Source organism: Tachyglossus aculeatus, chromosome 11 (assembly GCF_015852505.1).
Source record: "Tachyglossus aculeatus isolate mTacAcu1 chromosome 11, mTacAcu1.pri, whole genome shotgun sequence".
NCBI lineage: Eukaryota > Metazoa > Chordata > Mammalia > Monotremata > Tachyglossidae > Tachyglossus > Tachyglossus aculeatus.
This window is the reverse complement of record NC_052076.1, coordinates 60,540,872-60,567,453: the sequence shown is the minus strand read 5'-3', so window position 1 is coordinate 60,567,453 and position 26,582 is coordinate 60,540,872. Positions and strand designations below refer to the sequence as shown.

The following is a 26,582-nucleotide window of genomic DNA, read 5'->3' as shown; positions in this document are numbered from 1 at the left end:
CTTGGGTCTACCCCAGCGCATTGAACAGTACTTGACACATAGTAAGTGCTTAACAAATACCATCATCATCATCATTCCCTGTCCACAACAAGCTTTCGGTCTAGAGGGAAGAAGCACAGAGCTAATGGGGAAGCCGAAGAAGGGTCAGACTTACATTTCTCTCTCGAATGAAGTGTACGACCACGTATTTGGTTACTAACCGCTTGGAAACTGAATCGAAAAGGCAGAATTGCAATGCAGTTTCTCGAAACAGTATCAAAAATGGAGGGAGGGTTTTGGGTGCAGTTTTGTTTGGTTATCCAGGAGTTGCGAGAACATCCCCAGGAAAGGAGAGGAACACTGAAATGGAAAGAGTCAAATTTGCCTTGAAAGTATCACGATGGCTCCATTTGTAGTGTACTGGAAGAGGTGAAGGGATTGAGAGGAAGAAAGGGTGAAAGCAGGACTCCTAGGAACCCATCTGAGGTTGCCAATTCTCGTAGGCACAATGATGGAAGCAGCGCATGGAGTGGAGATGATACCAGTGACAAGCTGTAGTAGAAAATTAGAATTCCTACCATCTCTCCCGTTCACTTTCCACGCCATCCCCACAAAGTGGGAAAATCGCACTGATCTCCGCAAGAGGAAAAATCTATCATTTTCGAGTCTGATTTTTTTGAATACACCTAAAGTCTTCATCCTGATTGAAACTTTAGAAGTGGTAATATTTATCCTGATTCCTTGGATCCGAATTGAAGACCATAAAGGATCCTGGTTCTGTACACACAAGGGTCAGAGTTCCATTATAGAGCATGTTTTCTCATAAATTAATTGGCATCCTGAATTTCTCTGGGTAGGCCCTGTGTGTCCCATTCTTTTCAGAGTTGAGTGGAGACAGTAAAGTTTGAAGGTAGCTGGAAATCCAAAACCCAAAAACTACATCTACCAATATTTTCACTGTCTTCAGTTCCTTCAGATGAGGAGGAATTTTTTTTAATAAAAATTGGTCATTTTGTTTGGAATTACTCATTAAATCTTGTTCTATGGAGATGATCCATTGTGTTTGTGTATTCCCCCTTAAGAAAAATTGAGAAATACATCAGTAATTGTTCATTGGTGGTATAATTAGTGCAGCCTTTCTGGATCCAACCTCAGTATAGCTTTGTGCTTTAACTTTTTTTATGGCATTTGTTTAGAGCTTACTCTGTGCCAGGAACTGTACTAAGTGCTGGGGGTCGACACAAGCTAATCAGGTTTGACACAATCCGTGTCCCGCCCGGGGATCACAGCCTGAATCTCCATTTTACAGAGGAGGTAACCGAGGCACAGAGAAGTTAAGTGACTTGTCCAAGGTCACACAGCAGACAAGTGGCCTAGCCAGAATTAGAACCCAGGTCCTTCTGACTCCCACGCCCGTACTCCATCCATCAGGCCTTGCTGCTTCTCCACTTACTGTACATGTAGACGTGGGCCTTGTTCAACAATAGTTCTTCATGCGCTACTTAAAGGTTTTGATTGCAGAGATCGTAACCCTTGCTGCAAGTGAAACTGATTTTGTGAATGGCCCTAAATCACAATCAATATTTCTATCGGTGCCTATTACTTTTATATGCTCAATTTTTAAGAATTAAGAATATAACATTTCCTATTTAAAAACACCATCACATTCAAAAACGGTTTCCTGCGAAGAATCACATCGATAAAATGTCGCTAGATATCTCTTGGGCATGTCTTTTCTCTAAATAGATAAATTCAGCTTATGTGCTTATACTCTGCATCAAATCACATCATATATTTAAGTCCAGTAGAGCACTGGCACAATTTAACCTTTACCCTCATCGTTATCTAAAAATTCCTGTTCGTAGCTTTATGCATGAGGGCAAATGAGTAATGTACAAAGTAATTTCAACATATTTTAAGAATTTTATTTTGAAACAGAGTATTTGGTGGGGGCAAAGTTCAAGATGAGGCCTTCACATTCTCTCAATTGGAAAAGAAGCTTGAGGAAATGCCCCACACTTCATATGTTCTTGGTATTGCAATTTTTCAATCTCATCAGCATCCCATTAATCATAAGCTTTTCACCTGCATTTGTCCAATTAAGAAGCCTCACCTCTCTTCATGTATTCAGAAGACAAAATCCTCTTCCTTTAAATTGAAAACTGAACCTCCGTGTTAAGTCCTGAGCTATCACTGTTGAGGCATATTGGCAATTTTTGATAATAGCCCTACTAATTCGTTTTAAGACTTTATTCCAGGAGCTATTTTCATTTGCTGGAAAGAGAAAATATTTTTTGTTAAAAATGATTTTCAAAATGTAAGCTTTATGACTTTTGAAAAGGACAGATTGCTGCCCAAATATGCTAAGGATTAGTAGTGTTTGAAAAAAAGATACCAAAAAGATGGCATTTGCTTTGCACTGAAATAATACGCATATTTTAGTTTCAAGGATCGGATTTGGGATAAAATCTGTGATAGTGTTTTAAAATAAGGGGTTTTTTTTCACAAACTGGTCTACTGTGATAATTTTAAAAATAGGGAATTAACTGACTTTACTAATCTATGTTTGAGTCCACTCTGAAATCAATACATTTTATCTGTCATCATTCTCATCATCATCATATGATCATCGGATGTCACCAGAGAAGCAGCGTGGCTCAGTGGAAAGAGCCCGGGCTTTGGAGTCAGAGGTCATGGGTTCAAATCCCAACTCCGCCACTTCTCAGCTGTGTGACTTTGGGCAAGTCACATAACTTCTCTGTGCCTCAGTTAGTTACCTCATCTGTAAAATGGGGATGAAGACTGTGAGCCCCACATAGGACAACCTGATCACCTTGCAACCTCCCCAGCGCTTAGAACAGCGCTTTGCACATAGTAAGTGCTTAATAAATGCCATCATTATTATAATTATTACTATTCTCGGTAAATTTCAGTTTCAATGAAAATTAGAATTCCAAAGAAGTAGTTTGAAGCAAAGAACTATATAGTAGTGTATGGTTTCGAAGGCAGCAGGAATCTCCTAGCAACCAAAATATCTAAATTGATTCTCTCCAATTGTAAATGTTCAACTTTGCCGTGTAGTACCAAGGCTGAGAGAATTTTATTCATTAAATTAACTCAGCGCAAAGCAATAATTACATCAACTCTCCTAATATTATAATTGGAAAGCACTGCATGAATAGCTTATGTATGTGGCACCAGAATCACATTCAAATTAACATCTATTTTCTATTGAATAGTGATTCTAATTTAAAATACTGTAAGACAAGAAAATGGAAATGATACGTTACATTGGAGGAAAATGTATACTATAGAGGGAAAAGTGCCCCTGAAAAGATTACTTGTCGGCTGAGGAATTTTAAGATATCTTTGTTAATCCCTAATTTGATTCTACATCGTTATGCATCTTCTAATGTGTGTGAAGGTAGGAATCTGTTTACCCTTCACAGATTTTCATTACATAAAGAGGCAGTCAGGAATCCCCCTGGATTAAAGCTCTCCAAATGCTTCTCCTCAATACGATTATACTAGTCTTTTAATGCAGGGTGAAATCTGGACCAAACAGTAGGTCTACACAGGAGTTGTCTTTTGCTATAGTAAACATTCAATAAAAGTGGGATTAGCAGAGAGAGTCTGATGTTCGCCTTAGTTCACGCGTACCCAAAATGAAGGAGGAGCTGACTGACGATTGCTCATTTATCTGTGAATTGGACAAAGAGAAAAATCTGCAGCAAAATTTTACACCTTGATCTCTACTAATTTTCTTGTCCATTAGTGTTTTTCTTCAGATTTTTAACTCCCTAAGGCAACCAACCTGATTGAGAGGCTTGTACAGTAAAGTGATTGGAAGAAGCTGCAGCATGGTTTAATGGATAGAGCAGGGACCTCGGTCCTAATCCCAGCTCTGTCACTTGTCTGCTGTGCGACCTTGCGCCAGTCATTTAACTTCCCTGTGCCTCAGTTACCTCATCTGTAAAATGGGAATTAAGATGGAGAACCCCATGTAGGACAGGGACCGTGTCCAACGTAATTAATGTGCATCTACCCCAGGGCTTAGAACAGTGCCTTGCACAGAGTAAGCACTTACCGAATACTATAAAAAAAACCTGCCGCTTTTCAGAATTTGCTAACTCTGGAATAAATATGTAATTATGCTGGGCAGTGTAACAGACAGTAATCTTCTATTCTGTGAAAATATAAACTCCAATTGAAGTGGCAAATCCAGGGGTGATAGGGCTGTGGATTGCCAAACTAAGGAGGCCCAAAGCTATGAGTTGCCAATGCATTCATTCAATCAATCAATCAATCAATCGTATTTATTGAGCGCTTACTGTGCAGAGCACTGTACTAAGCGCTTGGGAAGTACAAGTTGGCAACATATAGAGACAGTCCCTACCCAACAGTGGGCTCACAGTCTAAATACGATTCATTCAATCGTATTTCTTGAGCGCTTACAGAGCACTGTACAACATACAGAGACTGTCCCTACCCAACAACGGGCTCACAGTCTAGAAGGGGAAGACAGACAACAACACAAAACAAGTAGACAGGTGTCAATACCATCAGAATAAATAGAATTATAGCTATTAAAAACAAATAGACTAATAAATAGGTTCAAATGTACACAAGTGCTGTGGGGAGGGGAATGTCCTGACAAGCCCTGACACCACTTAAGCCCCAAGAACTGTAAACTCAGTTCTCCCCAAAGAAAAGAAGCCCATAAGACCATTTATTTCCATTGTTTAAACAGTTCAAATCCTTCCCAAGAAATTTTTGGAGCTATATTTTATTAATTAAGAACACGGAATGCATCCTAGGTTGTTTTGTTTGGATAATACTGTGGTACTAGACTGTGAGCCCCTTGTTGGGCAGCTATTGTCTCTGTTACTGAATTGTTCTTTCCAGATGCTTAGTACAGTGCTCCGCACACAGTAAGTGCTCACTAAATACGATTGAATGAATGAATATTATTAATGACGTTTATACAGTAACAGTAATCGTGGGATTTGTTAAGAGCCTACTATGTGCTAAGCACTAGGGCAGATGAGAAGCAGCGTGGCTCAGTGGAAAGAACCTGGGCTCGTTGGAATCAGAGGTCATAGGTTCGAATCCCGGCTCTGCCACACGTCTGCTGTGTGACCTTGGGCAAGTCACTTAACTTCTCCGAGCCTTAGTTCCCTCATCTGTAAAATGGGGATTAAGACTGTGAGCCCCACGTGGGACAACCTGATCACCTTGTATCCCCCCCAGCGCTTAGAACAGTGCTTTGCACATAGTAAGCGCTTAACAAATGCCATCATTATTATTATTATTATACCACATAATCAGGTCAGACACAATCTCCGCCCCACGCACGGCACATAGGGCAATGCACTGTACTAAGTGCGAGAAGTGAAACAGAAGCTCGAGACCTGTTTCCTGTCAAGAAGGACCTTACACTTAAACGGTGAAGAGAACGACGTAGTTTCAACTGCTCGTAACTCTTTCTATCAGAATAAATGAAATCGAAAATGAGGTAACTGAGGCACAGAAAAGTTAGGTGATTTGCCCAAGGTCACACAGCAGACGTGGGATTAGAACCTATGTCCTTTTGACTCCCAGGCATGTGCTCTATTAGGCCACGCTACTCCTCTATTTTGTGTTCGTTTGTGGAACTTTTTACCCTAGCGTATTTCTCCCATTGAAACAAGGATATCGAATCCTGTAGAGAGAAATTATCTTCCTGAATCATAATTCTCCAGTCCTCCCTCTCAGCAAACCAAAAACAAGCCCTAATCAATAACTAAAGCTTTAATCTTTTCAACCCTGACTGACATCATTAGAGCTTTCATTTTATCTATCAGTAGCATGGTAAATTCCATATCTTTGATAGTAGAATCTTTCAAGTTCCTCAGAATAAGGTAGCTGGCTAGGTAAATTATTCTGGAATATTGCATATTGGAAATGAGGCACTTCACTATATGTTAGCACTTTTTCTACTTTACAACTGTTCTTGTATTCTGTATAGATGAAGCTGCATCTTTTGACTTAGGAGAAAAGGTTGTCTCTGCCGAGACGAGCGGAAGAGCGTTGGTTCTGAGACTTTAGGATGGAAAACCTGCACGAAGGAATTGATTCAAGTACTGGTGGTGAGCACCGCGCCGCTTTTGGTCTCTGGACTCTCCCCGTCATATTCCTACTGAAGCAAGTGCCAAGGAAGACAATGGGCAGCACAGTGCGAAAGGTATGCGACGTTTCGGGGTTTTTTTGACATACAGGACCCATTTATGGCCGACGTGACTGCAGCATTGTGTCAATGCTGTGCCAAGGCCCCGTGACTCGGAAGGTGATCGCCTTGGTAATAATTGTGGTATTTAAATGCCAACTTTGTGTCAAACACTGGGCTAAGAGCTGGGGTCACCCCACAGGATAATCGGATCAGGCACAGTCCCTGCCCCATATAATAATAATAATTATGGCACTTGTTAAAGCACCTATTATATGCCAAGCACTGTTCTAAGCACTGGGGTAGATACATGTTAATCAGGTTGGAGACAGTCCCCGTCCCACCAGGAGCTCAAATTTTTAACAGATGAGGTAACTGAGGCCCAGAGAAGTGACGTGAGCCCACTGTTGGGTAGGGACTGTCTCTATATGTTGCCAACTTGTACTTCCCAAGCGCTTAGTACAGTGCTCTGCACACAGTAAGCGCTCAATAAATACGATTGATTGATTGACTGATTGAAGTGACTTGCCTAAGGCCACACAGCAGACATATGGCGGAGGTGGGATTAGAGCGCAGGTCCTTCTGACTCCCACTTCCGTGGTTTATCCACTAAGTCACGTTGCTTCTGTGGCTCGCAGTCTAAATGGGAAGTGGGGCCTTTTTACAGATGAGGAAACTGAGGCTTGGCTAAATTAAATGATTGATCCAAGGTCCTAGAGCAGGCAAGGGGCAGAGCCGGAATTCGAACCCAGGTCTTCTGACTCCCAGCCCTGTTCTCTTTCGATCAGCCATGCCGCTCCCCTTGGTAATAATAATAATTGGCATTTGTTAAGCACTTACTATGTGCAAAGCACTGTTCTAAGCGCTGGGGAGGATACAGGGTGATCAGGTTGTCCCGCGTGGGGCTCACAGTCTTAATCCCCATTTTACAGATGAGGTAACCGAGGCCCAGAGAAGTTAAGTGACTTGCCCAAGATCACACAGCTGACATGCGGCGGAGTGGGGATTCGAACCCATGACCTCTGACTCCAAAGCCCGTGCTCTTTCCACTGAGCCACGCTGCTTCTCTAATAATGATAGCATTTATTAAGCGCTTACTATGTGCAAAGCACTGTTCTAAGCCCTGGGGAGGTTACAGGGTGATCAGGCTGTCCCTCGTGGGGCTCACAGTCTTAAATCCCATTTTAAAGATGAGGTAACTGAGGCGCAGAGAAGTGAAGTGACTTGCCCAGTAATCGCTGTGACCTTTGCTACCCAATGCTAATCAGTTATTTTTCAGGATTCCTGCTAGGCCTGTCCGTCTAGCCCCACGTGGTTCTTTGGTCGTAAGCCATCATCATATGTTGCCAATTTGTACTTCCCAAGCACTTAGTACAGTGCTCTGCACATAGTAAGCGCTCAATAAATACGATTGATGATGATCATCATCATCACTGAGGGCATAGCCCCAGCAGGGAGAACTGGAACTAGAACTCAGATTAGTGTAGGGACCGTCTCTATGTGTTGCCAACTTGTACTTCCCAAGCGCTTAGTACAGTGCTCTGCACACAGTAAGCGCTCAATAAATACGATTGATTGATTACCTGTTCCTCAGAGCAGGACTTTTTCCACTGCATCAGCCAACAACAGGGCCGACTTGGGAAATCATAGACCCATTATATATTATTTATTCCTATTAATGAATGTCTCCCCTTCTAGACTGAGCTCGTTAGGGGCAGGGAACGTCTGCTAATTCCTTTGTATTGCACGTGCCCCCAGCACTTAGTACAGTGCTCTGCCCATAGTAAGTGCTCAATAAATACCATTCAGTCTTTCATTCATCCAGTAGTATTTATTGAGCACTTACTGTGTGCATAACGTTGTATTCGGAGCCTGGGAGAGTACAATACAACAATAAACAGACACATTCCCTACCCACTTTAATTCTTGAAAATGCCAGTGCTTCATTAATGACCCACAGGGAACACTGTTTATTAATGAGCGATAACCCCAATTTTTTCCATGCCCAGATCACTCCCCAGCAATTCGGTGCTCAAGAAGGAATGTTTTTATTTATTTCTGGACAATAGAGGGCTAATGCAACAGTAATGTGGCAGCTCATAAAATAATTGCCTGCTGTGCTCGGGAGAGCTCTTCTTGGACATTAGGAAGAAAGAAGTCAGTAGTTTTCATCACGAGAGAATTTTTTATGGAGAAACTTCGTTAATAAAGAAGGTGAAAAGTGTTCAGTCAAACTGAAAACCCAACCCCTAAGCTAAGAAAATCCATATGGAGGGAAGAGGTATTTTAACAATCAAGTATAATTATTTCCCAAAAGGCTAATCTATAAAAAAGTACTAACAGTCTAAACTGAAAGGCCTTATTTTGCAGCAGTAGTAAGACCGCTCAAACCTTACCATCCACGGCTAACTTCCATTTTTCAACAACGTGCCGTGCCGATGGGGCAATTTGGAAAAGATTTGCCGCATGTTCTCTAGAATTGCTTCTTTGCTTTTACTTTCCTCTCTGCTCATTTTCCGATTGGGGATCAGAGGGTGAAGTAGCGGCTTGACCTCAGCTAAATAGGCTGAAAATTGCAGGCTCTATCCGGTGCCACAGTTCTCCTCCCTACAGTCCTTTAGACTGTAAACCTGCTGCGGGAAGGGAATGTATTTGCCAACTCTGTTACTCTGTATTCTCTGAAGTGCTTAGTACAGTGCTCTGCACACAGTAAGTGCTCAGTAAAGATGACTGACGGATTGATTGAGTCTATATTATATCGTGGAAAAGGTGGTAGAAGGAGTTTTTAAAGTTGTGACCCTCAGTGTAGAGGTGGCCCAGTTTCTCATTTGAGGTTCTGCTGGAATTTGAGGGTTGGATTTGGGGGTGGTGAGAGTATATGCTCTTGATAAGTATAATAGACCCAATTTCCCTCCTCCCCTCCACTGTCTCCCAGCCACCTCCATAACTTGGAATAGATAACCACAGACCTGGATCGTGGGAGCTGTGCAGCTTAATTCTTAATAGCAAATATCACTGACTTGATAAAAGACCTTCAAATCAACACTTCTAAGACCTCTGTTTCCTTATCTTTAAAAGGAGGATCACGTAGTACTAAACTGCCTCAGAGGATTATGGTGCTATCTAATAAAAATGAGCATATCATTAAAAACACCATTTAGCATTAGTGAAATGCAATGAGGGATCCCTAGGGAATAGGAAAGCTGGATAGTCTCAAAGGAAGATAACACAGGGCTCTATAAGGAGGCTATTTATATTTGCACTTGGTATTTGAAGGTGATGTCACCGACGGTGAAATTCACCCGTTAGAATGAGTGTGACTGGAAAGGTCAAGGTGGTCTTGGCTGCGTTCTGCGCACAAAAGGCTGTTCCATGTTGTGCTGCGAAAGATAAAAAACCCACTTCTAGTTTGATCCACCGTGACCGATCGCTTACTAAGTGTCTAAAAACAGGAGGCCTTCCCAGACTGAGCCCCTTCCTTCCTCTCCCCCTCGTCCCCCTCTCCACCCCCCCATCTCGCCTCCTTCCCTTCCCCACAGCACCTGTATATATGTATATATGGTTGTACATATTTATTACTCTATTTATTGATTGATTGATTGATTTTACTTGTACATTTCTATCCTATTTATTTTATTTTGTTGGTATGTTTGGTTCTGTTCTCTGTCTCCCGCTTTTAGACTGTGAGCCCACTGTTGGGTAGGGACTGTCTCTATGTGTTGCCGATTTGTACTTCCCAAGCGCTTGGTACAGTGCTCTGCATATAGTAAGCGCTCAATAAATACGATTGATTGATTGATTAAAAACCCACTTCTAGTTTGATCCACCGTGACCGATCGCTTACTAAGTGTCTAAAAACAGGAGGCCTTCCCAGACTGAGCCCCTTCCTTCCTCTCCCCCTCGTCCCCCTCTCCATCCCCCCATCTCGCCTCCTTCCCTTCCCCACAGCACCTGTATATATGTATATATGGTTGTACATATTTATTACTCTATTTATTGATTGATTGATTGATTTTACTTGTACATTTCTATCCTATTTATTTTCTTTTGTTGGTATGTTTGGTTCTGTTCTCTGTCTCCCCCTTTTAGACTGTGAGCCCACTGTTGGGTAGGGACTGTCTCTATGTGTTGCCGATTTGTACTTCCCAAGCGCTTGGTACAGTGCTCTGCACATAGTAAGCGCTCAATAAATACGATTGATTGATTGATTGATTAAAAACCCACTTCTAGTTTGATCCACCGTGACCGATCGCTTACTAAGTGTCTAAAAACAGGAGGCCCTTCCTTCCTCTCCCCCTCGTCCCCCTCTCCATCCCCCCATCTCACCTCCTTCCCTTCCCCACAGCACCTGTATATATGTATATATGGTTGTACATATTTATTACTCTATTTATTGATTGATTGATTGATTTTACTTGTACATTTCTATCCTATTTATTTTATTTTGTTGGTATGTTTGGTTCTGTTCTCTGTCTCCCCCCTTTAGACTGTGAGCCCACTGTTGGGTAGGGACTGTCTCTATGTGTTGCCGATTTGTACTTCCCAAGCGCTTGGTACAGTGCTCTGCACATAGTAAGCGCTCAATAAATACGATTGATTGATTGATTGATTGATTAAAAACCCACTTCTAGTTTGATCCACCGTGACCGATCGCTTACTAAGTGTCTAAAAACAGGAGGCCCTTCCTTCCTCTCCCCCTCGTCCCCCTCTCCACCCCCCCATCTCGCCTCCTTCCCTTCCCCACAGCACCTGTATATATGTATATATGGTTGTACATATTTATTACTCTATTTATTTATTGATTGATTGATTTTACTTGTACATTTCTATCCTATTTATTTTATTTTGTTGGTATGTTTGGTTCTGTTCTCTGTCTCCCCCTTTTAGACTGTGAGCCCACTGTTGAGTAGGGACTGTCTCTATGTGTTGCCGATTTGTACTTCCCAAGCGCTTGGTACAGTGCTCTGCACATAGTAAGCGCTCAATAAATACGATTGATTGATTGATTGATTAAAAACCCACTTCTAGTTTGATCCACCGTGACCGATCGCTTACTAAGTGTCTAAAAACAGGAGGCCCTTCCTTCCTCTCCCCCTCGTCCCCCTCTCCACCCCCCCATCTCGCCTCCTTCCCTTCCCCACAGCACCTGTATATATGTATATATGGTTGTACATATTTATTACTCTATTTATTGATTGATTGATTGATTTTACTTGTACATTTCTATCCTATTTATTTTATTTTGTTGGTATGTTTGGTTCTGTTCTCTGTCTCCCCCTTTTAGACTGTGAGCCCTCTGTTGGGTAGGGACTGTCTCTATGTGTTGCCGATTTGTACTTCCCAAGCGCTTGGTACAGTGCTCTGCACATAGTAAGCGCTCAATAAATACGATTGATTGATTGATTGATTAAAAACCCACTTCTAGTTTGATCCACCGTGACCGATCGCTTGCTAGGTGTCAGTGACCCGTCTCGGCGGCACGATGATCCCGGCTGATCTTTCACGGCCAAGAACTGATCCAGTGAAACTGCACTCTGAGAGAGGTGGGGTGGCAATATTGCTTTTGGTGAAAAATGGGGTGTTTTCTCTCCCCCTCTAGACCGCAAGCTCCTTCTGGGCAGGGAATATGTCCAACCGACCCCGTGTTTTGTCCCCTCCCAGGCACTTAGTACCGGTGCTCTTCCACCCGGCAAGCGCTCAATAAATACCGCCTATTAATTGATTGATAATCATAAGAGGAAGGGTGGATGCCGTGTCTGGAAGACTGTGAGCTCGATGTGGGCCCGGAACATATCTGTAATCTCCCTAGCGCTTGGTACAGTGCTCAGCCCGCAGTAAGCATTCAATCAACACGATTGATTGATAACTAACTTCTGTAATTCTGCTTATGCATGTTGTAAGGGCATAATAATAATAATAATAATAATGGCATTTGTTAAGCACTTACTATGTGCAAAGCACTGTTCTAAGCGCTGGGGGGATACAAAGTGACCAGGTTGTCCCACGTCGCATTGTAATCTCCCTAGCGCTTGGTACAGTGCTCTGCCCGCAGTAAGCATTCAATCAACACGATTGCTTGATCACTAACTTCTGTAATTCTGCTGATCATCATCAATCGTATTTATTGAGCGCTTACTATGTGCAGAGCACTGTACTAAGCGCTTGGGAAGTACAAATTGGCAACATATAGAGACAGTCCCTACCCAACAGTGGGCTCACAGTCTGAAAGGGGGAGACAGAGAACAAAACCAAACATACTAACAAAATAAAATAAATAGAATAGATATGTACAAATAAAATAGAGTAAAAAAAAAATGTACAAACATATATACATATATATATGTTTGGTGTAAGGGCATAATAATAATAATAATGATGGCATTTGTTAAGCGCTTACTATGTGCAAAGCACTGTTCTAGGCGTGGGGGGGGGGGATACAAAGTGACCAGGTTGTCCCGCGTGGGGCTCACAGTCATCATCCCCATTTTCCAGATGAGGGAACTGAGGCTCCGAGAAGTTAAGTGACTTGCTTGTACAAGGTGGCAGCGGTGAATTCTGGTCCCAAAGTATGGCATTATGAATCTAGGCAGTCCCTGGGAAATTCGACCCACTTGAGGATGTCCGTGCCGTCTCTGTGGGTCTAATCATCATCAATCGTATTTATTGAGCGCTTACTGTGTGCAGAGCACTGTACTAAGCGCTTATGCGGAGTGGAAAGAGCACAGGTCTGGGAATCAGAGGGTCATGGATTCCAACCCCGGCTCTGCCGCTTGTCTGCTGTGTGACCTCGGGCAAGTCACTTCACTTCTCTGGGCCTCGGTTCCCTCATCTGTAAAATGGGGATTGAGACTGTGAGCCCCACATGGGACAACCCAATTCGCTCGCATCCTCCCCAGTGCTCAGTACAGGACCTGTCACATAGTGAACGCTTAACAAATACCAGAATTATTACTATCATTATTATCAATCACTATTGTAATAATATAATCATATAATAATCACGATGATCATAAATTAATGTCTTAGTTATTATATTATTATATGACGCATGATTATAAAAAGAAGCAGCGTGCCTTGGTGGAAAGAGTCCGGGCTTGGGAGTCAGAGGTTGTGGGTTCTAGTTCCGCTTCTGCCACTTGTCAGCTGTGTGACCTTGGGCAAGTCACTTCACTTCTCTGGGCCTCGGTTCCCTCATCTGTAAAATGGGGATTAAGACTGTGAGCCCCACGTGGGACAACCCAATTCGCTCGTATCCTCCCCGGCGCTCAGTACAGGGCCTGGCACATAGTGAACGCTTAACAAATACCAGAATTATTACTATCATTATTATCAATCACTAATGTAATAATGTCATAAATCATATAATAATCACGATGATCATAAATTAATGTCATTAATTATTATATAATAATTATATGATACATGATTATAAAAAGAAGCAGCGTGGCTTGGTGGAAAGAGTTTGGGCTTGGGAGTCAGAGGTCGTGGGTTCTAGTTCCGCTTCTGCCACTTGTCAGCTGTGTGACCTCGGGCAAGTCACTTCACTTCTCTGGGCCTCGGTTCCCTCATCTGTAAAATGGGGATTGAGACTGTGAGCCCCACGTGGGACAACCCAATTCGCTCGTATCCTCCTCAGCGCTCAGTACGGGGCCTGGCACATAGTGAACGCTTAACAAATACCAAAATTATTACTATCATTATTATCAATCACTATTGTAATAATATAATCATATAATAATCACGATGATCATAAATTAATGTCTTAATTATTATATTATTGTATGATGCATGATTATAAAAAGAAGCAGCGTGGCTTGGTGGAAAGAGTCCGGGCTTGGGAGTCAGAGGTCGTGGGTTCTAGTTCTGCTTCTGCCACTTGTCAGCTGTGTGACCTCGGGCAAGTCACTTCACTTCTCTGGGCCTCGGTTCCCTCATCTGTAAAATGGGGATTGAGACTGTGAGCCCCACGTGGGACAGGGGCTGTGTCCAACCCAATCCGCTCGTATCCTCCCCAGCGCTCAGTACAGGGCCTGGCACATAGTGAGCGCTTAACAAATACCGGAATTATGACTATCATTATTATAAATCACTATTGTAATAATATAATAAATCATTATATAACCATCATGATGATCATAAAGTAATAATTCTTATTTATTATTATATAATATGATACGTGATTATAAAAAGAAGCAGTGTGGCTTAGTGGAAAGAGTCCGGGCTTGGGAGTCAGAGGTCGTGGGTTCTAGTTCCACTTCTGTCACTTGTCAGCTGTGTGACTTTGGGCAAGTCACTTAACATCTCTGGGCCTCAGTTCCCTCATCTGTAAAATGGGGATGAAGCCTGTGAGCCCTACGTGGGTCACCCTGATTACCTTGTATCTACCCCAGCGCTTGGAACAGTGCTTTGCACATAGTAAGCGCTTAACAAATGCCACCATCATTATTGTTATTACTATTATTATTATTGATATTATTTCTTATTATTAATAATAATGATGATTAGGAGGGGAAATATGGAATTTTTAGTGGTCGTTGGTTTGGCGGAGCAGTGCTAGCAGGCCAAGAGAGCACCTCCACAGTGAGGGCAGAGGGGCCGAGAAGCAGCATGGCTTAGTGGAGAGAGCCCGGGCTTGGAAGTCAGAAGTCACGAGTTCTAATCCCGCTCCGCCACTTGTCAACTGTGTGACTTTGCGCAAGTCACTTCACTTCTCTGGGCCTCAATTCCCTCATCTGTAAAATGGGGCTTAAGACTGTGAACCCCACATGGGACACCCACTGTTGGGTAGGGACTGTCTCTATATGTTGCCAATCTGTACTTCCCAAGCGCTTAGTACAGTGCTCTGCACATAGTAAGCGCTCAATAAATAAGATTGATTGATTGATTGACAACCTGATCACTTTGTATCCCCCCCCAGCGCTCAGAACAGTGCTTTGCACATAGTAAGCGCTTAACAAACGCCAACATCATCATCATCATCATCATCATCAATGAGGATGACCATGATGACCATTGTGTTGCCAATTTGTACTTCCCAAGCGCTTAGTACAGTGCTCTGCACATAGTAAGCGTTCAATAAATACGATTGATTGATTGATTGATTGATTGATGAGTCCTTTCCGCCCGGAGCCTGCGCAGACGGTGCGGCCCGGCCGCGGCGGCGTCCAATGGGCGGTGGCGTCTCATCGCCGGCCCCCTGTCTCCGCGTTCTCCCGCGCGATGTGATTGGACGAGGCGGGCCGCGTGGCTACCAACTCTTGTAGGGCACTTTGTAGGGTGCTCTGCATGCAACAGAATAGTGCTTTGGTAGGAAGCGCTTAGCAAATGCCATTCTTCTTCTTATTATTATTATTATATGCAGTGTGCCGCATCCTGGGGGCCAATTGGAGCCATGAAAAGCTCCCTGCAGCAATGGCGAAGGGCTGCCACGCTGATGGTGGCCTCTCGTAGGGGCCAGGGCCTTCCCCAGGGTAGCAGCAGCAGCATCATCAGCAGTTGCCCCGGTAACCAGGATTACCAGGTGCTTCTGCTGCAACGCAGCGGGCACAGCCACTTCATGCCCGGGGCCTCCGTCTTCCCCGGAGGCGTCTTAGCAGAAGCAGACAGGGCCCCGGACTGGCTGGAGGTCATCCGGCCCCACCACGGGCCTCCCTTCTTCGGCCTGGGCCCGGTGAAGCAGCCGAGAGGTGCCCCCATCCCCGACCAGGTGGCCTTCCGCATCTGTGCCATCCGAGAGACTTTCGAGGAGTGTGGGATCCTCCTGCTGCGACCCCAGCCCCCCTCGGGGACGGTGGAAAGCCCCCCAGTTTGGCGGCTGCCCCAGGCCTTCCAGCCCTTTCTGGAGCTGGCCCCTTGGCGAGCCAAAATCCAGAAAGACCCTTCCCAGTTCCTGCAGCTCTGCCGCCACCTGGACTGTGCCCCCGACATCTGGGCCCTGCAGGAGTGGAGCAACTGGCTGACCCCGTTTCTGAAAAGAGAAGGAAAGCGCTTCGACACCTTCTTTTACGTTTGCTGCTTAGAGGGGAGGCCCCAGACCTTCCCGGACATGCAAGAAGTGGTCAGCCTCCAGGTAAAGTCCGGGGTTCTTGAGATTCTCTAGACACAGAGGCAACGTTTTTGGGGTTTTTTTCTCCCCTAAGGGATTAAAAACCACGGCTGATTAGCAACCGTATTTATTGAGTGCTTGTACTGTGTGCGGGGAACTTTACTAATCGCTTGGGAGAGTACAAACGATAGTATATAGACACTTCCTCGCTCACAATCAATCAGTCAATCAGTCGTATTTATTGAGCGCTTACTCATCATCCGGGACCCCTCCCTCCCTCCCTCCATCCCTCCCTCCCTCCCTCTCTCCATCCCTGCCTCCCTCCCTCTCTCCATCCCTCCCTCCTTCCCTCTCTCCCTCTCTCCATCCCTCCCTCCCTCTCTCCATCCCTCCCTCCCTCCCTCTCTCCATATCTCCCTCCCTCCCTCTCTCCATCCCTCCCTCCCTCTCTCCATCCCTCCCTCCCTCTCTCCATCCCTTCCTCCCTCTCTCCATCCCTCCCTCCCTCCATCCCGCTGGGAGCTCCCCTCCCCCGGGAGGCCTTCCCACACTGAGCCCCCTCCCCACACCACCTGGATATATGTTGGAACCTATTTGTTGCTCTATTTATTTATTTCATTTCTACGTGTTCTATTTATTTTGTTAATGGGTTTGGTTTTGTCGTCTGTCTCCCCCTTCTAGACTGTGAGCCCGCTGTTGGGTAGGGATCGTCTCTATATGTGTTGCCAACTTGTACTTCCCCAGCGCTTAGTACAGTGCTCTGCACACAGTAAGCGCTCAATAAATGTGATTGAATGAATGAATCATCAACAAATCGTATTGAGCGCTTACTGTGTGCAGAACACTATACTAAGCGCTTGGGAAGTACAAGTTGTCAACATATATAGTCCCTACCCAACAGTGGGCTCACAGTCTAAGAGATAGTCTTACTGTGTGCAGAGCACTGTACTAAGCGCTTACAATGAGCTTACAGTCCAGAGGACAGGCTTATAGTCTGGAGGCTGGCCTCAGAGGGCTTTTTACATGTTGTAACGTTTAGATATCTTGTTAGCTCTTTTTCTATTATATTTCTAGCCCCTCCCGCAGATGTGGTGGCTGAGAGCTTAGTTGTGGCATTTATTAAGCTTTCCTCTGTGCCAAGCACTGTACTGAGCACTGGGGTAGATACAAGTGTAAGCAAATCAGACGCAGCTCACAGTCGAAGGGGAAACAAGCTATTTTGCCCTCATTTTACAGATGAGGAAACTGGGGACCCAAAATTGTCGCAGCTTGCCCAGAGTTACACAGTGGGCAAATGGGAGAGCTGGGATTACCTCCTTCCCTTCCCCACAGCACCTGTATATATGTATATATGTTTGTACGTATTTATTACTCTATTTATTTTACTTGTACATATCTATTCTATTTTATTTTGTTAATATGTTTGGTTTTGTTCTCTGTCTCCCCCTTCTAGACTGTGAACCCACTGTTGGGTAGGGACTGTCTCTACATGTTGCCAGCTTGTACTTCCCAAGCGCTTAGTACAGTGCTCTGCACACAGTAAGCGCTCAATAAATACGATTGATTGATTGATTCTCTAGGATCCTGCTTTTCTTAGAGCTCCCTGGGAGAAAGACATGAAGAGACTTGAAGCAGCGTGGCTCAGTGGAAAGAGCACGGGCTTTGGAGTCAGAGGTCGTGGGTTCAAAGCCCGGCTCCGCCAATTGGCAGCTGTGTGACTGTGGGTAAATCACTCAAGTTCTCAGCACCTCAGTTCCCTCATCTGTAAACTGGGGGTTAAGACTGTGAGCCTCCTGCGTGACAACCTGATCACCTTGTAATAGTAATGATGGCATTTATTAAGCGCTTACTACGTGCAAAGCACTATTCTAAGTGCTGGGGAGGTTACAAGGTGATCAGGTTGGCCCTCGTGGGGCTCACAGTCTTAATCCCCATTTTACGGATGAGGTAACTGAGGCCCAGAGAATCAATCAATCAATCATATTTATTGAGCGCTTACTGTGTGTAGAGCACTGTACTAAGCACTTGGGAAGTACTAGTTGGCAACATATAGAGACATTCCCTACCCAACAGTGGGAGAAGTTAAGTGACTTGCCCAAAATCACACAGTTGACAATTGGCGGAGCTGGGATTTGAACCCATGACCTCTGACTCCAAAGCCCGGGCTCTTTCCTACTGAGCCACGCTGCTTCTCTAACTTCGCCAGCGCTTAGAACAGTGCCCTGCACATAGCACTTAATAAATGCCGTCGTTATTATTATCATTATATTCGTCAGTAGCACAGGAAGAATAGCGAAAACAGAAATGCGAAGGGAGATCAGGCCTAGACCGTTTTAAGTGTGCCTTGGCAAATCACCAAGGATTTGCACAATGAATCCGGATCCAAATATATTTATCTCTACAGGGTGACTCGAGCGACGCTTTACCATACCCCCGGAATGGCTCACAATAAATTTGCTAATGATCAGAGCTAATAAAAGGAAGACGAGCCATGTCACCTGCACAAGGGCTCTGTTTCTGGAAAGTTCGAGGATGGAGATGGGGCTGTTGATGGTCTCAGATCATAAGTGTTCATATGATGGTGATGACGGCATTTGTTAAGCGCTTACTATGTGCGAAGCATTTCTAAGCGCTGGGGTGGGGAATACAAGGTGATCAGGTTGTCCCATGTGGGGCTCACCGTCTTCATACCCATTTTACAGATGAGGGAATTGAGGCACTGAGAAGTTAAGTGACTTGCCCAAAGTCACACAGCTGACAAGTGGCAGAGTCGGCATTAGAACCCATGACCTCTGGCTCCCAAGCCCGGGCCCTTTCCACTGAGTCACAATGCTTCTCATGTGACGTGTATGTACATAAGTGCCCCACAAAATTTATGTACATAACCATGATTTATTTTTATGTCTGTCACACCCTGTAGATGGTAAACTTCTGGCGGGCAGGGAACGTGTCTACCAACTCTGTTGAATTGTAGACTCCCAAGCACTTAGTAGAGTGCTCTGTATGCAGTATACATTCAGCAAATCCCATTAATTGATTGATTGATGTACCTGAGTGAGGGAGGAAGCCGCTTCCCATATCATTATTTTTAAATCTCAAGTGTCATTCCTCATTTGACTTCATGTGCCCTTTGAAGCTGCATCCAGATTATCCATAAAGCAAACCTTTCTCCTAAATGAATTCACCTTACAGAACTAAGCCTCTTTCCTTTAATCTGATGAGTTCAAATTTAGGATTAGGTGAAGAAATAAGCCACTGGTTTTCGGTAATGTTTCTGCACCTTTGCCTTTTCCCTGAAAATACAATCTCTTGCTTCTGCCCCTACCAGGGCAACCATTTATTACTTGAAAGCTTTTTAGTTTTTAGAGAAATTTTTCTATATGTGTAGTTGGAGAAGGCTGAAGAAAATTCCCCACAAATTTACAAATGCCCCAGCTGCGTCAGACCAACATCGACCCATGGGACTTAATGTACTTAACTGTATCATCAGCCCTTGAGTCATGTATAAGTGTTTGTATATCTGTCTATACACACACATATATATACAGATACCCACATAGTCATATGTGTATATGTAGATATATACGTATGCACACTCAATTATGTTTTTTCAGCTCTTTCATCTAATGTATTTGTGTTGCTTCCTGCTTATACTGGTTCTTCCCCTGCCTTTCCCTGTGTAAATAATTTTTGTCTATCTCCCCACAGATTATAAATTTGAGGGCAGGGAATATGTTGTACTTTCCCGAATGCTTAGTACAGTATCTAGCACTCAGTAGGCTCTTAATGAGAAACAGTGTGGAAGTCAGAAGAACCTGGGTTCTATTCCTGGCTCCGCCAGCTGTCCACTCTGTGACCTTGGGCAAGTTACTTAAATCCTCAGTGCCCCAGTTTGTTCAGGTGTAAAATGGGGATAAAGACTGTTAGCCCCATGTGGGACGTGGATTGGGTCCAACTTAATCTGCTTGTATCCACCCCAGCCCTTAGTACAGTGCCTGGCACATAGTAAGCACTTAACAAATACCATTAAAGAAATACCATTGATGATGCTGAAAACATCATTTTCTTTGTTTTTTTTTTTTACAGTGGTTATCTCCGACTGAAGCGATTGAAAAATTCACATCTAAAGAAATATGGCTAGCACCACCTCAGTTCTATGAGTTGGCAAGATTTTGCAACTTTTCTTCTCTCTCCGATCTCCACCGATTTAGTTTGGATCGTGCTTTAGAAGGATGTGAAAGATGGATGATTATCACGTTGTCGGCCTCAGATGGTATTATACAACTCTTACCAGGTAAATAGACAATGTTAAAATCTGTCACTAAATAAGTAGTCAGTTTGGCAAGTTGTAGTATAAAGTTCCTTGAATAGCCAACTCTATTTGTGCATTAGTAAGCAAAACACAGTTCAAGTAATCCTGAAGAATTATTTTTATAAACTGTGAAGTCTGAATTAATGAAATTTACTAAACATCCCCAACCTATCTTTTTACTTAAGTCACTGTATTACAGGACCAGAGTAGCAGGGTTTTTTTGTTTGATTTAAGGTGTATTTAAGTGCTTACTGTGTACCAGGCGCTGTACTAAGCCCTGGGGTAGATACAAGATAATAATAATAATAATAATGATAATGGTATTTGTTAAGTGCTTACTATGTGCCAAGCACTGTTCTCAGGTTGGACCCAGTCTACGTCCCTCATGGGGGTCTCAGTCTTAATCCCCATTTTACAGATGAGGTAACTGAGGCCCAGAGAAGTTAAGCGACTTGCCCAAGGTCACACAGCAGGCGTGTGCCAGAGCTGGGGCTAAAATCCAGGTCCTCTGTCTCCCAAGCCTGAGGTTGAAACACCTTTGTTTTGTTTTATGGTATCTGTTAAGTGCTCAGTATGTGTCAAGCACTGTTCTAAGCGGTAGGGTAGATACAAGTTCATCAGGTTGGACACAGTCCCTGTCTCACATGGAGCTCACAGTCTAAGTTTTTGCTTAATCTCCCTGCATCAGAGTTGTTAACCAGTGAATGCTGGCAGCATTTGCTATCTTTTTTGTTTTGGCTCAGCCCAGTGGGGTGGAAAAACACTGTCATGTTTGGCAAGACAAATTTTCTGGGGGATAGTGTCTCAGAATGTATCTCTTGATCTGAAATCAGTTAATTGACTGGCCTTGTGCTCCTTCCTTACAGTGCTCTGCACACAGTAAGCGCTGATAAATGCCATTGATTGATTCTATCAGAACCCTGCACAAGCCAGGCCTCGACCGTATTCTTATCATAAAAGAGAAAGGGGTGATAGTAAAAATGGACTCAGATCAGAATGGGGGATAGGGCCATGGCATTTAAAGGTGGCCAGCTGCTTCTAGAAGACTACCTCACTCTCCCGCTCCATGGGCGGGGGTGACCAATCAATCATTTCAAATGGCAATTGTGGCGAGACTCCATTTCACCATGTGTGGAGGGTTGGCGGGGTGGGGACGGACCCCAGTCGCTCTGTGGAAACTGCCCTCTTGAAGATCACCAGTGATCTCCTTCTTGCCAAATCCAGTGGCCTCTACTCGATCCTAATTTTCCCGAACTTCTGCTTTTGACACTGTAGATCACCCCCCTGCTCCTTGAAACTTTTTCCAACTTTGGCTTCGTTGGCACTATCGACTCCTGTTTCTCCTATTTTTCTGCCCACTATTTCTCAAGTCTTTTCCACAGGCTCTTCCTCTGCCTCCCACCCTCTGTGGGAGCCTCCCAAAATTCAGTTCTCCATCTATATCCACTCCCTTGGGTACCAACTCTGTTACGTTGTACTCTCCCAAGTGCTTAGTACAGTGCTCGGCACACAGTAAGTGCTCAATAAATGTGATTGATTGAGCCAGTGGTGTTCTGGAGGCCAACCGGCTGCCTGGTATACTACAGCTTAGGCTTGGATGAAGTCTGGTGTTTTGGGGGGGGGACCGAGTGTGTTCCCTGGTAAATATGCCAGTGAGGGGGTACCCCAGCCCCTGCCCCACTGTGAAACTGTAAACCAAAAACACTACCTTCCTCTTTGATAGGATTCAAGTCAGAACGGGAACATCAGCACTTATTTTATTACCAGCTCTGCTCTGGACCACTCTGCCATACTTATTTCCAGCCCTATGTCATTGAAACCCTGAAGTCATAATGTATTTGAAAAACAAACTCCCAAGTTCCTAGTTGTAATTTGAATTGTTAAATTGTTTCAGGAGATGAACTGTATCCTGAAAATACCATTTTAGAAGACAACAATTTGTCAACAAAAAAGAAGATTGAAGAGATCATGAAAGATGCCAAAAAGATGCACAGAATAGTGCTATATGAGCGGCACCGTTATAATATTCATATTACTATCCAGGCAAAATATAAACACATTCACCCACAGTGTAAGCTGTAGAAACATTTGAAGTCTGTACTTAAAGATTATTCTTTGTAAATTAAACCTTAATTTTGATGCAAAGTAAGTTATATCGGCCACATTATAGTGCGAAGAAGAGTTTGTAAGATAATAAAGTGCCGTTTGTGGGCAGGGAACATGTCTACCAACTCTCTTGTATTCTACTCTCCCGAGCACGGAGTGCAGTGCTCTTCAAACGGTAAGTACACAGTAAGTTCCGTTGATGGATTGACGGGGGCAGATATATTTTAAAAATAAATTTTATCCTGGAAAATTGAATCCATACCTACCAGGGGCAAGTTTTACTTTAAATGTCAAGTTAAGGTTAGCAGAGTTTATCTTGGGAAGTCATGTCATGTTTTGGGAGCCAACAGTCTACCTCGGAGTTCTCCCCCAGATATTAGTGGTGATATTAAGCATGTTTCTTGATTGAAAGGTCACACTTCAGGGCTTTATCATGTTGTTCCCCCAACCTGCTGCCGTTACTGGACCTGTGGAGAGTCGTTACAGGACTCTCCAACAAAGTGGTTTCTACAGAAACTGGGAACCAAAGATGTAACCCAGTACAGAAGAAATCCTTTTCTTGGGTTTAGAATCTCTTGAATGCCCACTCCAAGGACATCAAATGTCAAAGTCAAGCAGAAATAAAACCAAAACAAGATAAAGGTTGTAGGGGCTTAATGAATACTCAAACTACTTTAACAGCCTGGACTTTGAGAAAGCAAAAATCAGATGAGACAACCAACCTGGATTTTCATTCAATCGTATTTATTGAGCGCTTACTGTGTGCAGAGCACTGTACTAAGCGCTTAGGATTTTGAAAATAGTTTCATGCCCCAAAAGCTTAGCAGCATGGGGCTGCTAGCTCATCTTTATAATGATGGCATTTATTAAGCACTTGCTATGTGCAAAGCACTGTTCTAAGCGCTGGAGGGTTACAAGGTGATCAGGTTGTCCCATGGGGGGCTCACGGTCTTAATCCCCATTTTACAGGTGAGGTAACCGAGGCACAGAGAAGTTAAGTGACTTGCCCAAAGTCACACAGCTGACAAGTGGCAGGGCAGTGATTAGAACCCACGACCTCTGACTCCCGGGCTCTTTCCAGCCCGCTCCCTCTCCACTCCATCTGAGGTAAAGTTGGCGGCCTACATTGAGGCCTTCCGTCCTTCCTTTGTGGCATTTATTAGGTGCTATGTGCCAGGCACTGTAATTAATTAATAATGGAATTTATTAAGTGCTTACTATGTGCAAAGCACTGATCTAAGCGCTGGGGAGGTTACAAGGTGATTAGGTTGTCTCACGGGGGAGCTCACAGTCTTCATCCCCATTTTACAGATGAGGTAACTGAGGCCCAGAGAAGCAGCGTGGCTCAGTGGAAAGAGCCCGGGCTTTGGAGTCAGAGGTCATCGGTTCAAATTCCGGTTCCGCCACTTGTCAGCTGTGTGACTTTGGGCAAGTCACTTCACTTCTTTGGCCCTCAGTTCCCTCATCTGTAAAATGGGGATTAAGACTGTGAGCCCCCCCTCCCCCAACACCACCGTGGGACAACCTGATCACCTTGTAAACTCCCCAGCGCTTAGAACAGTGCTTTGCACATAGTAAGTGCTTAATAAATGCCATTATTATTATTATTATTATTATTATTATTATTAAATGACTTGCCCAAAGTCACACAGCTGACAAGTGGCTGAGCCAGGATTTGAACCCATGACCTCTGACTCCAAAGCCCAGGCTCTTTCCACTGAGCCATGCTGCAATAATAATAATAATGATGGTATTTTTTAAGTGCTCACTATGTGCAAAGCACTGTTCTAAGCACTGGGGAGGTTACAAGGTGATCAGGTTGTCCCACTGGGAGCTCACAGTTTTAATCCCCATTTTACAGATGAGATAACTGAGGCACAGAGAAGTGAAGTGACTTGCCCAAAGTCACACAGCTGACAGTTGGCGGAGGCAGGATTTGCACACAGTAGGCGCTCAATAAATATGATTGATTGATTTGAACCCATGACCTCTGACTCCAAAGCCCATGCTCCTAGAACTGAGCCACACTGCTAACTCCAGCTTCTTCTAGACTGTGAGCCCACTGTTGGGTAGGGACCGTCTCTGTAGGTTGCCAACTTGTACTTCGCAAGCGCTTAGTACAGTGCCCTGCACACAGTAAGCGCTCGATAAATACGACTGAGTGAATGAATGAACTAAGCGTTGGGGTGGATGCAACCTCATCAGGTGGGGTGGAGTCCGTGTCCTATACCCCCAATTTCCAGATGAGGTAACTGTGGCACAGAGACGTGAAGTGATTTACCCCAGGCCACACAGCTGACAGGGGACAGAGGGGGGGGATTGGAATCCAGGACCTGCTGCCCCCCGGCCCGAGCTCTAGCCACTGGGCCTCTCCATCCCTCCATCTTACCTCCTTCCCTTCCCCACAGCACCTGTATATATGTATATATGTTTGTACATATTTATTACTCTATTTTACTTGTACCTATCTATTCTATTTATTTTATTTTCTTAGTATGTTTGGTTTTGTTCTCTGTCTCCCCCTTTTAGACTGTGAGCCCACTGTTGGGTAGGGACCGGCTCTATATGTTGCCAACTTGGACTTCCCAAGCGATTAGTACAGTGCTCTGCACATAGTAAGCGCTCAATAAATACGATTGATGATGATGATGGGCCATGCTGCTTTTCTGTTTTCCCAACATGGCGGCCTCCCTCAGGCCCTGAGGCCCCGTGGATGGGCGGCGGCGCGCACGGGCCGTTAGGCCGCCATTTCCAGCCCCGTCAGCGACGGGGAGGGGCCGCCCTCGGGTCGTCGTTGAACGGACGAGGCGGCGGCTGCTGACAGGGCGGAGGAGAGAAAGAAAGGCATTTATTTATTCTACTTGTCCATATCTATTCTATTTATTTTATTTTGTTAGTATGTTTGGTTTTGTTCTCTGTCTCCCCCTTTTAGACTGTGAGCCCACTGTTGGGTAGGAACTGTCTCTAGATGTTGCCAATTTGTACTTCCCAAGCGCTTAGTACAGTGCTCTGCACATAGTAAGCGCTCGATAAATACGATTGATGATGATTAACAGTCTTTTGGGGGTGAATTTCCACACGCCATTCTCCTCAGCACTTCCGGTTTGGGCAAGCAGGTGGACGTGAGGGAAGGCTTCAAGCGCGGCCTGCGGGTGAGGCCTCAACGGCCGTTAAACCCCACCTCAGGGGGCCTCGGGTCCTGGAAGTAATAATAATAATAATAATGACATTTATTGAGTGCTTACTATGTGCAAAGCACTGTTCTAAGCGCTGGGGAGGTTACAAAGTGATAATAATAATAATGATGGCATTTGTTAAGCGCTTACTATGTGCAAGGCACTGCGCTAAGCGCTGGGGAGGATATAAAGTGATCAGGTTGTCCCACCTGGGGCTCACAATCGTAATCCCCATTTTACAGATGAGGTCACTGAGGCTCAGAGAAGTTAAGTGACTTAACTGACTTAAGTGACTTAAGTGATCAGGTTGTCCCACCGGGGGCTCACCGTCTTCATCCCCATTTTACAGAGGAGGGAACTGAGGCCCAGAGAAGTGAAGTGACTTGCCCAAAGCCACACAGCTGACAAGTGGGGAGCTGGGATTTGAACCCGTGACCTCTGACTCCCAAGCCCGTGGTCTTTCTACTGAGCCTCTCCATCCCCCCCGTTTTACCTCCTTTCCTCCCCCGCAGCACCTGTATATATGTTTGTACATATTTATTATTCTATTTATTTTACTTGTACATATCTATTCTATTTATTTTATTTTGTTAGTATGTTTGGTTTTGTTCTCTGTCTCCCCCTTTTAGACTGTGAGCCCACTGTTGGGTAGGGACTGTCTCTATATGTTGCCAACTTGTACTTCCCAAGCGCTTAGTACAGTGCTCTGCACACAGTTAGCGCTCAATAAATACGATTGATTGATTGAGCCACGCTGCT

At 44.3% G+C, this 26,582-nt stretch overlaps 1 protein-coding gene across 3 annotated transcripts; it reads left to right on the top strand.

The window, feature by feature from the left end:
* Positions 1–23,089, top strand: NUDT19 (nudix hydrolase 19). 3 transcript variants are annotated; one of them, XM_038753842.1, is made up of 5 exons: positions 1–41; positions 5,987–6,202; positions 15,546–16,253; positions 20,316–20,523; positions 22,436–23,089. In XM_038753842.1, exons 2-5 carry the CDS (start codon positions 6,068–6,070, stop codon positions 22,621–22,623), a joined length of 1,239 nt encoding a protein of 412 aa, XP_038609770.1. In that variant the 5' UTR covers positions 1–41; positions 5,987–6,067; the 3' UTR covers positions 22,624–23,089. The 3 variants fall into 3 exon arrangements, with proteins under 3 accessions (XP_038609770.1, XP_038609769.1, XP_038609771.1); XM_038753841.1 differs by lacking the exon at positions 1–41 and adding an exon at positions 2,812–2,853; XM_038753843.1 differs by lacking the exon at positions 1–41 and adding an exon at positions 2,817–2,853 and having other exon boundaries at positions 6,011–6,202.
* Positions 23,090–26,582: the final 3,493 nt, after the last annotated feature.

Coding starts and splice junctions, on each gene's coding strand:
- NUDT19 (XM_038753842.1), top strand. CDS start 6,068: ATGGAAAACCTGCACGAAGGAATTGATTCAAGTACTGGTGGTGAGCAC. Junction 6,203..15,545: donor TGGGCAGCACAGTGCGAAAG/GTATGCGACGTT, acceptor TATTATATGCAG/TGTGCCGCATCCTGGGGGCC. Junction 16,254..20,315: donor AAGAAGTGGTCAGCCTCCAG/GTAAAGTCCGGG, acceptor TTTTTTTTACAG/TGGTTATCTCCGACTGAAGC.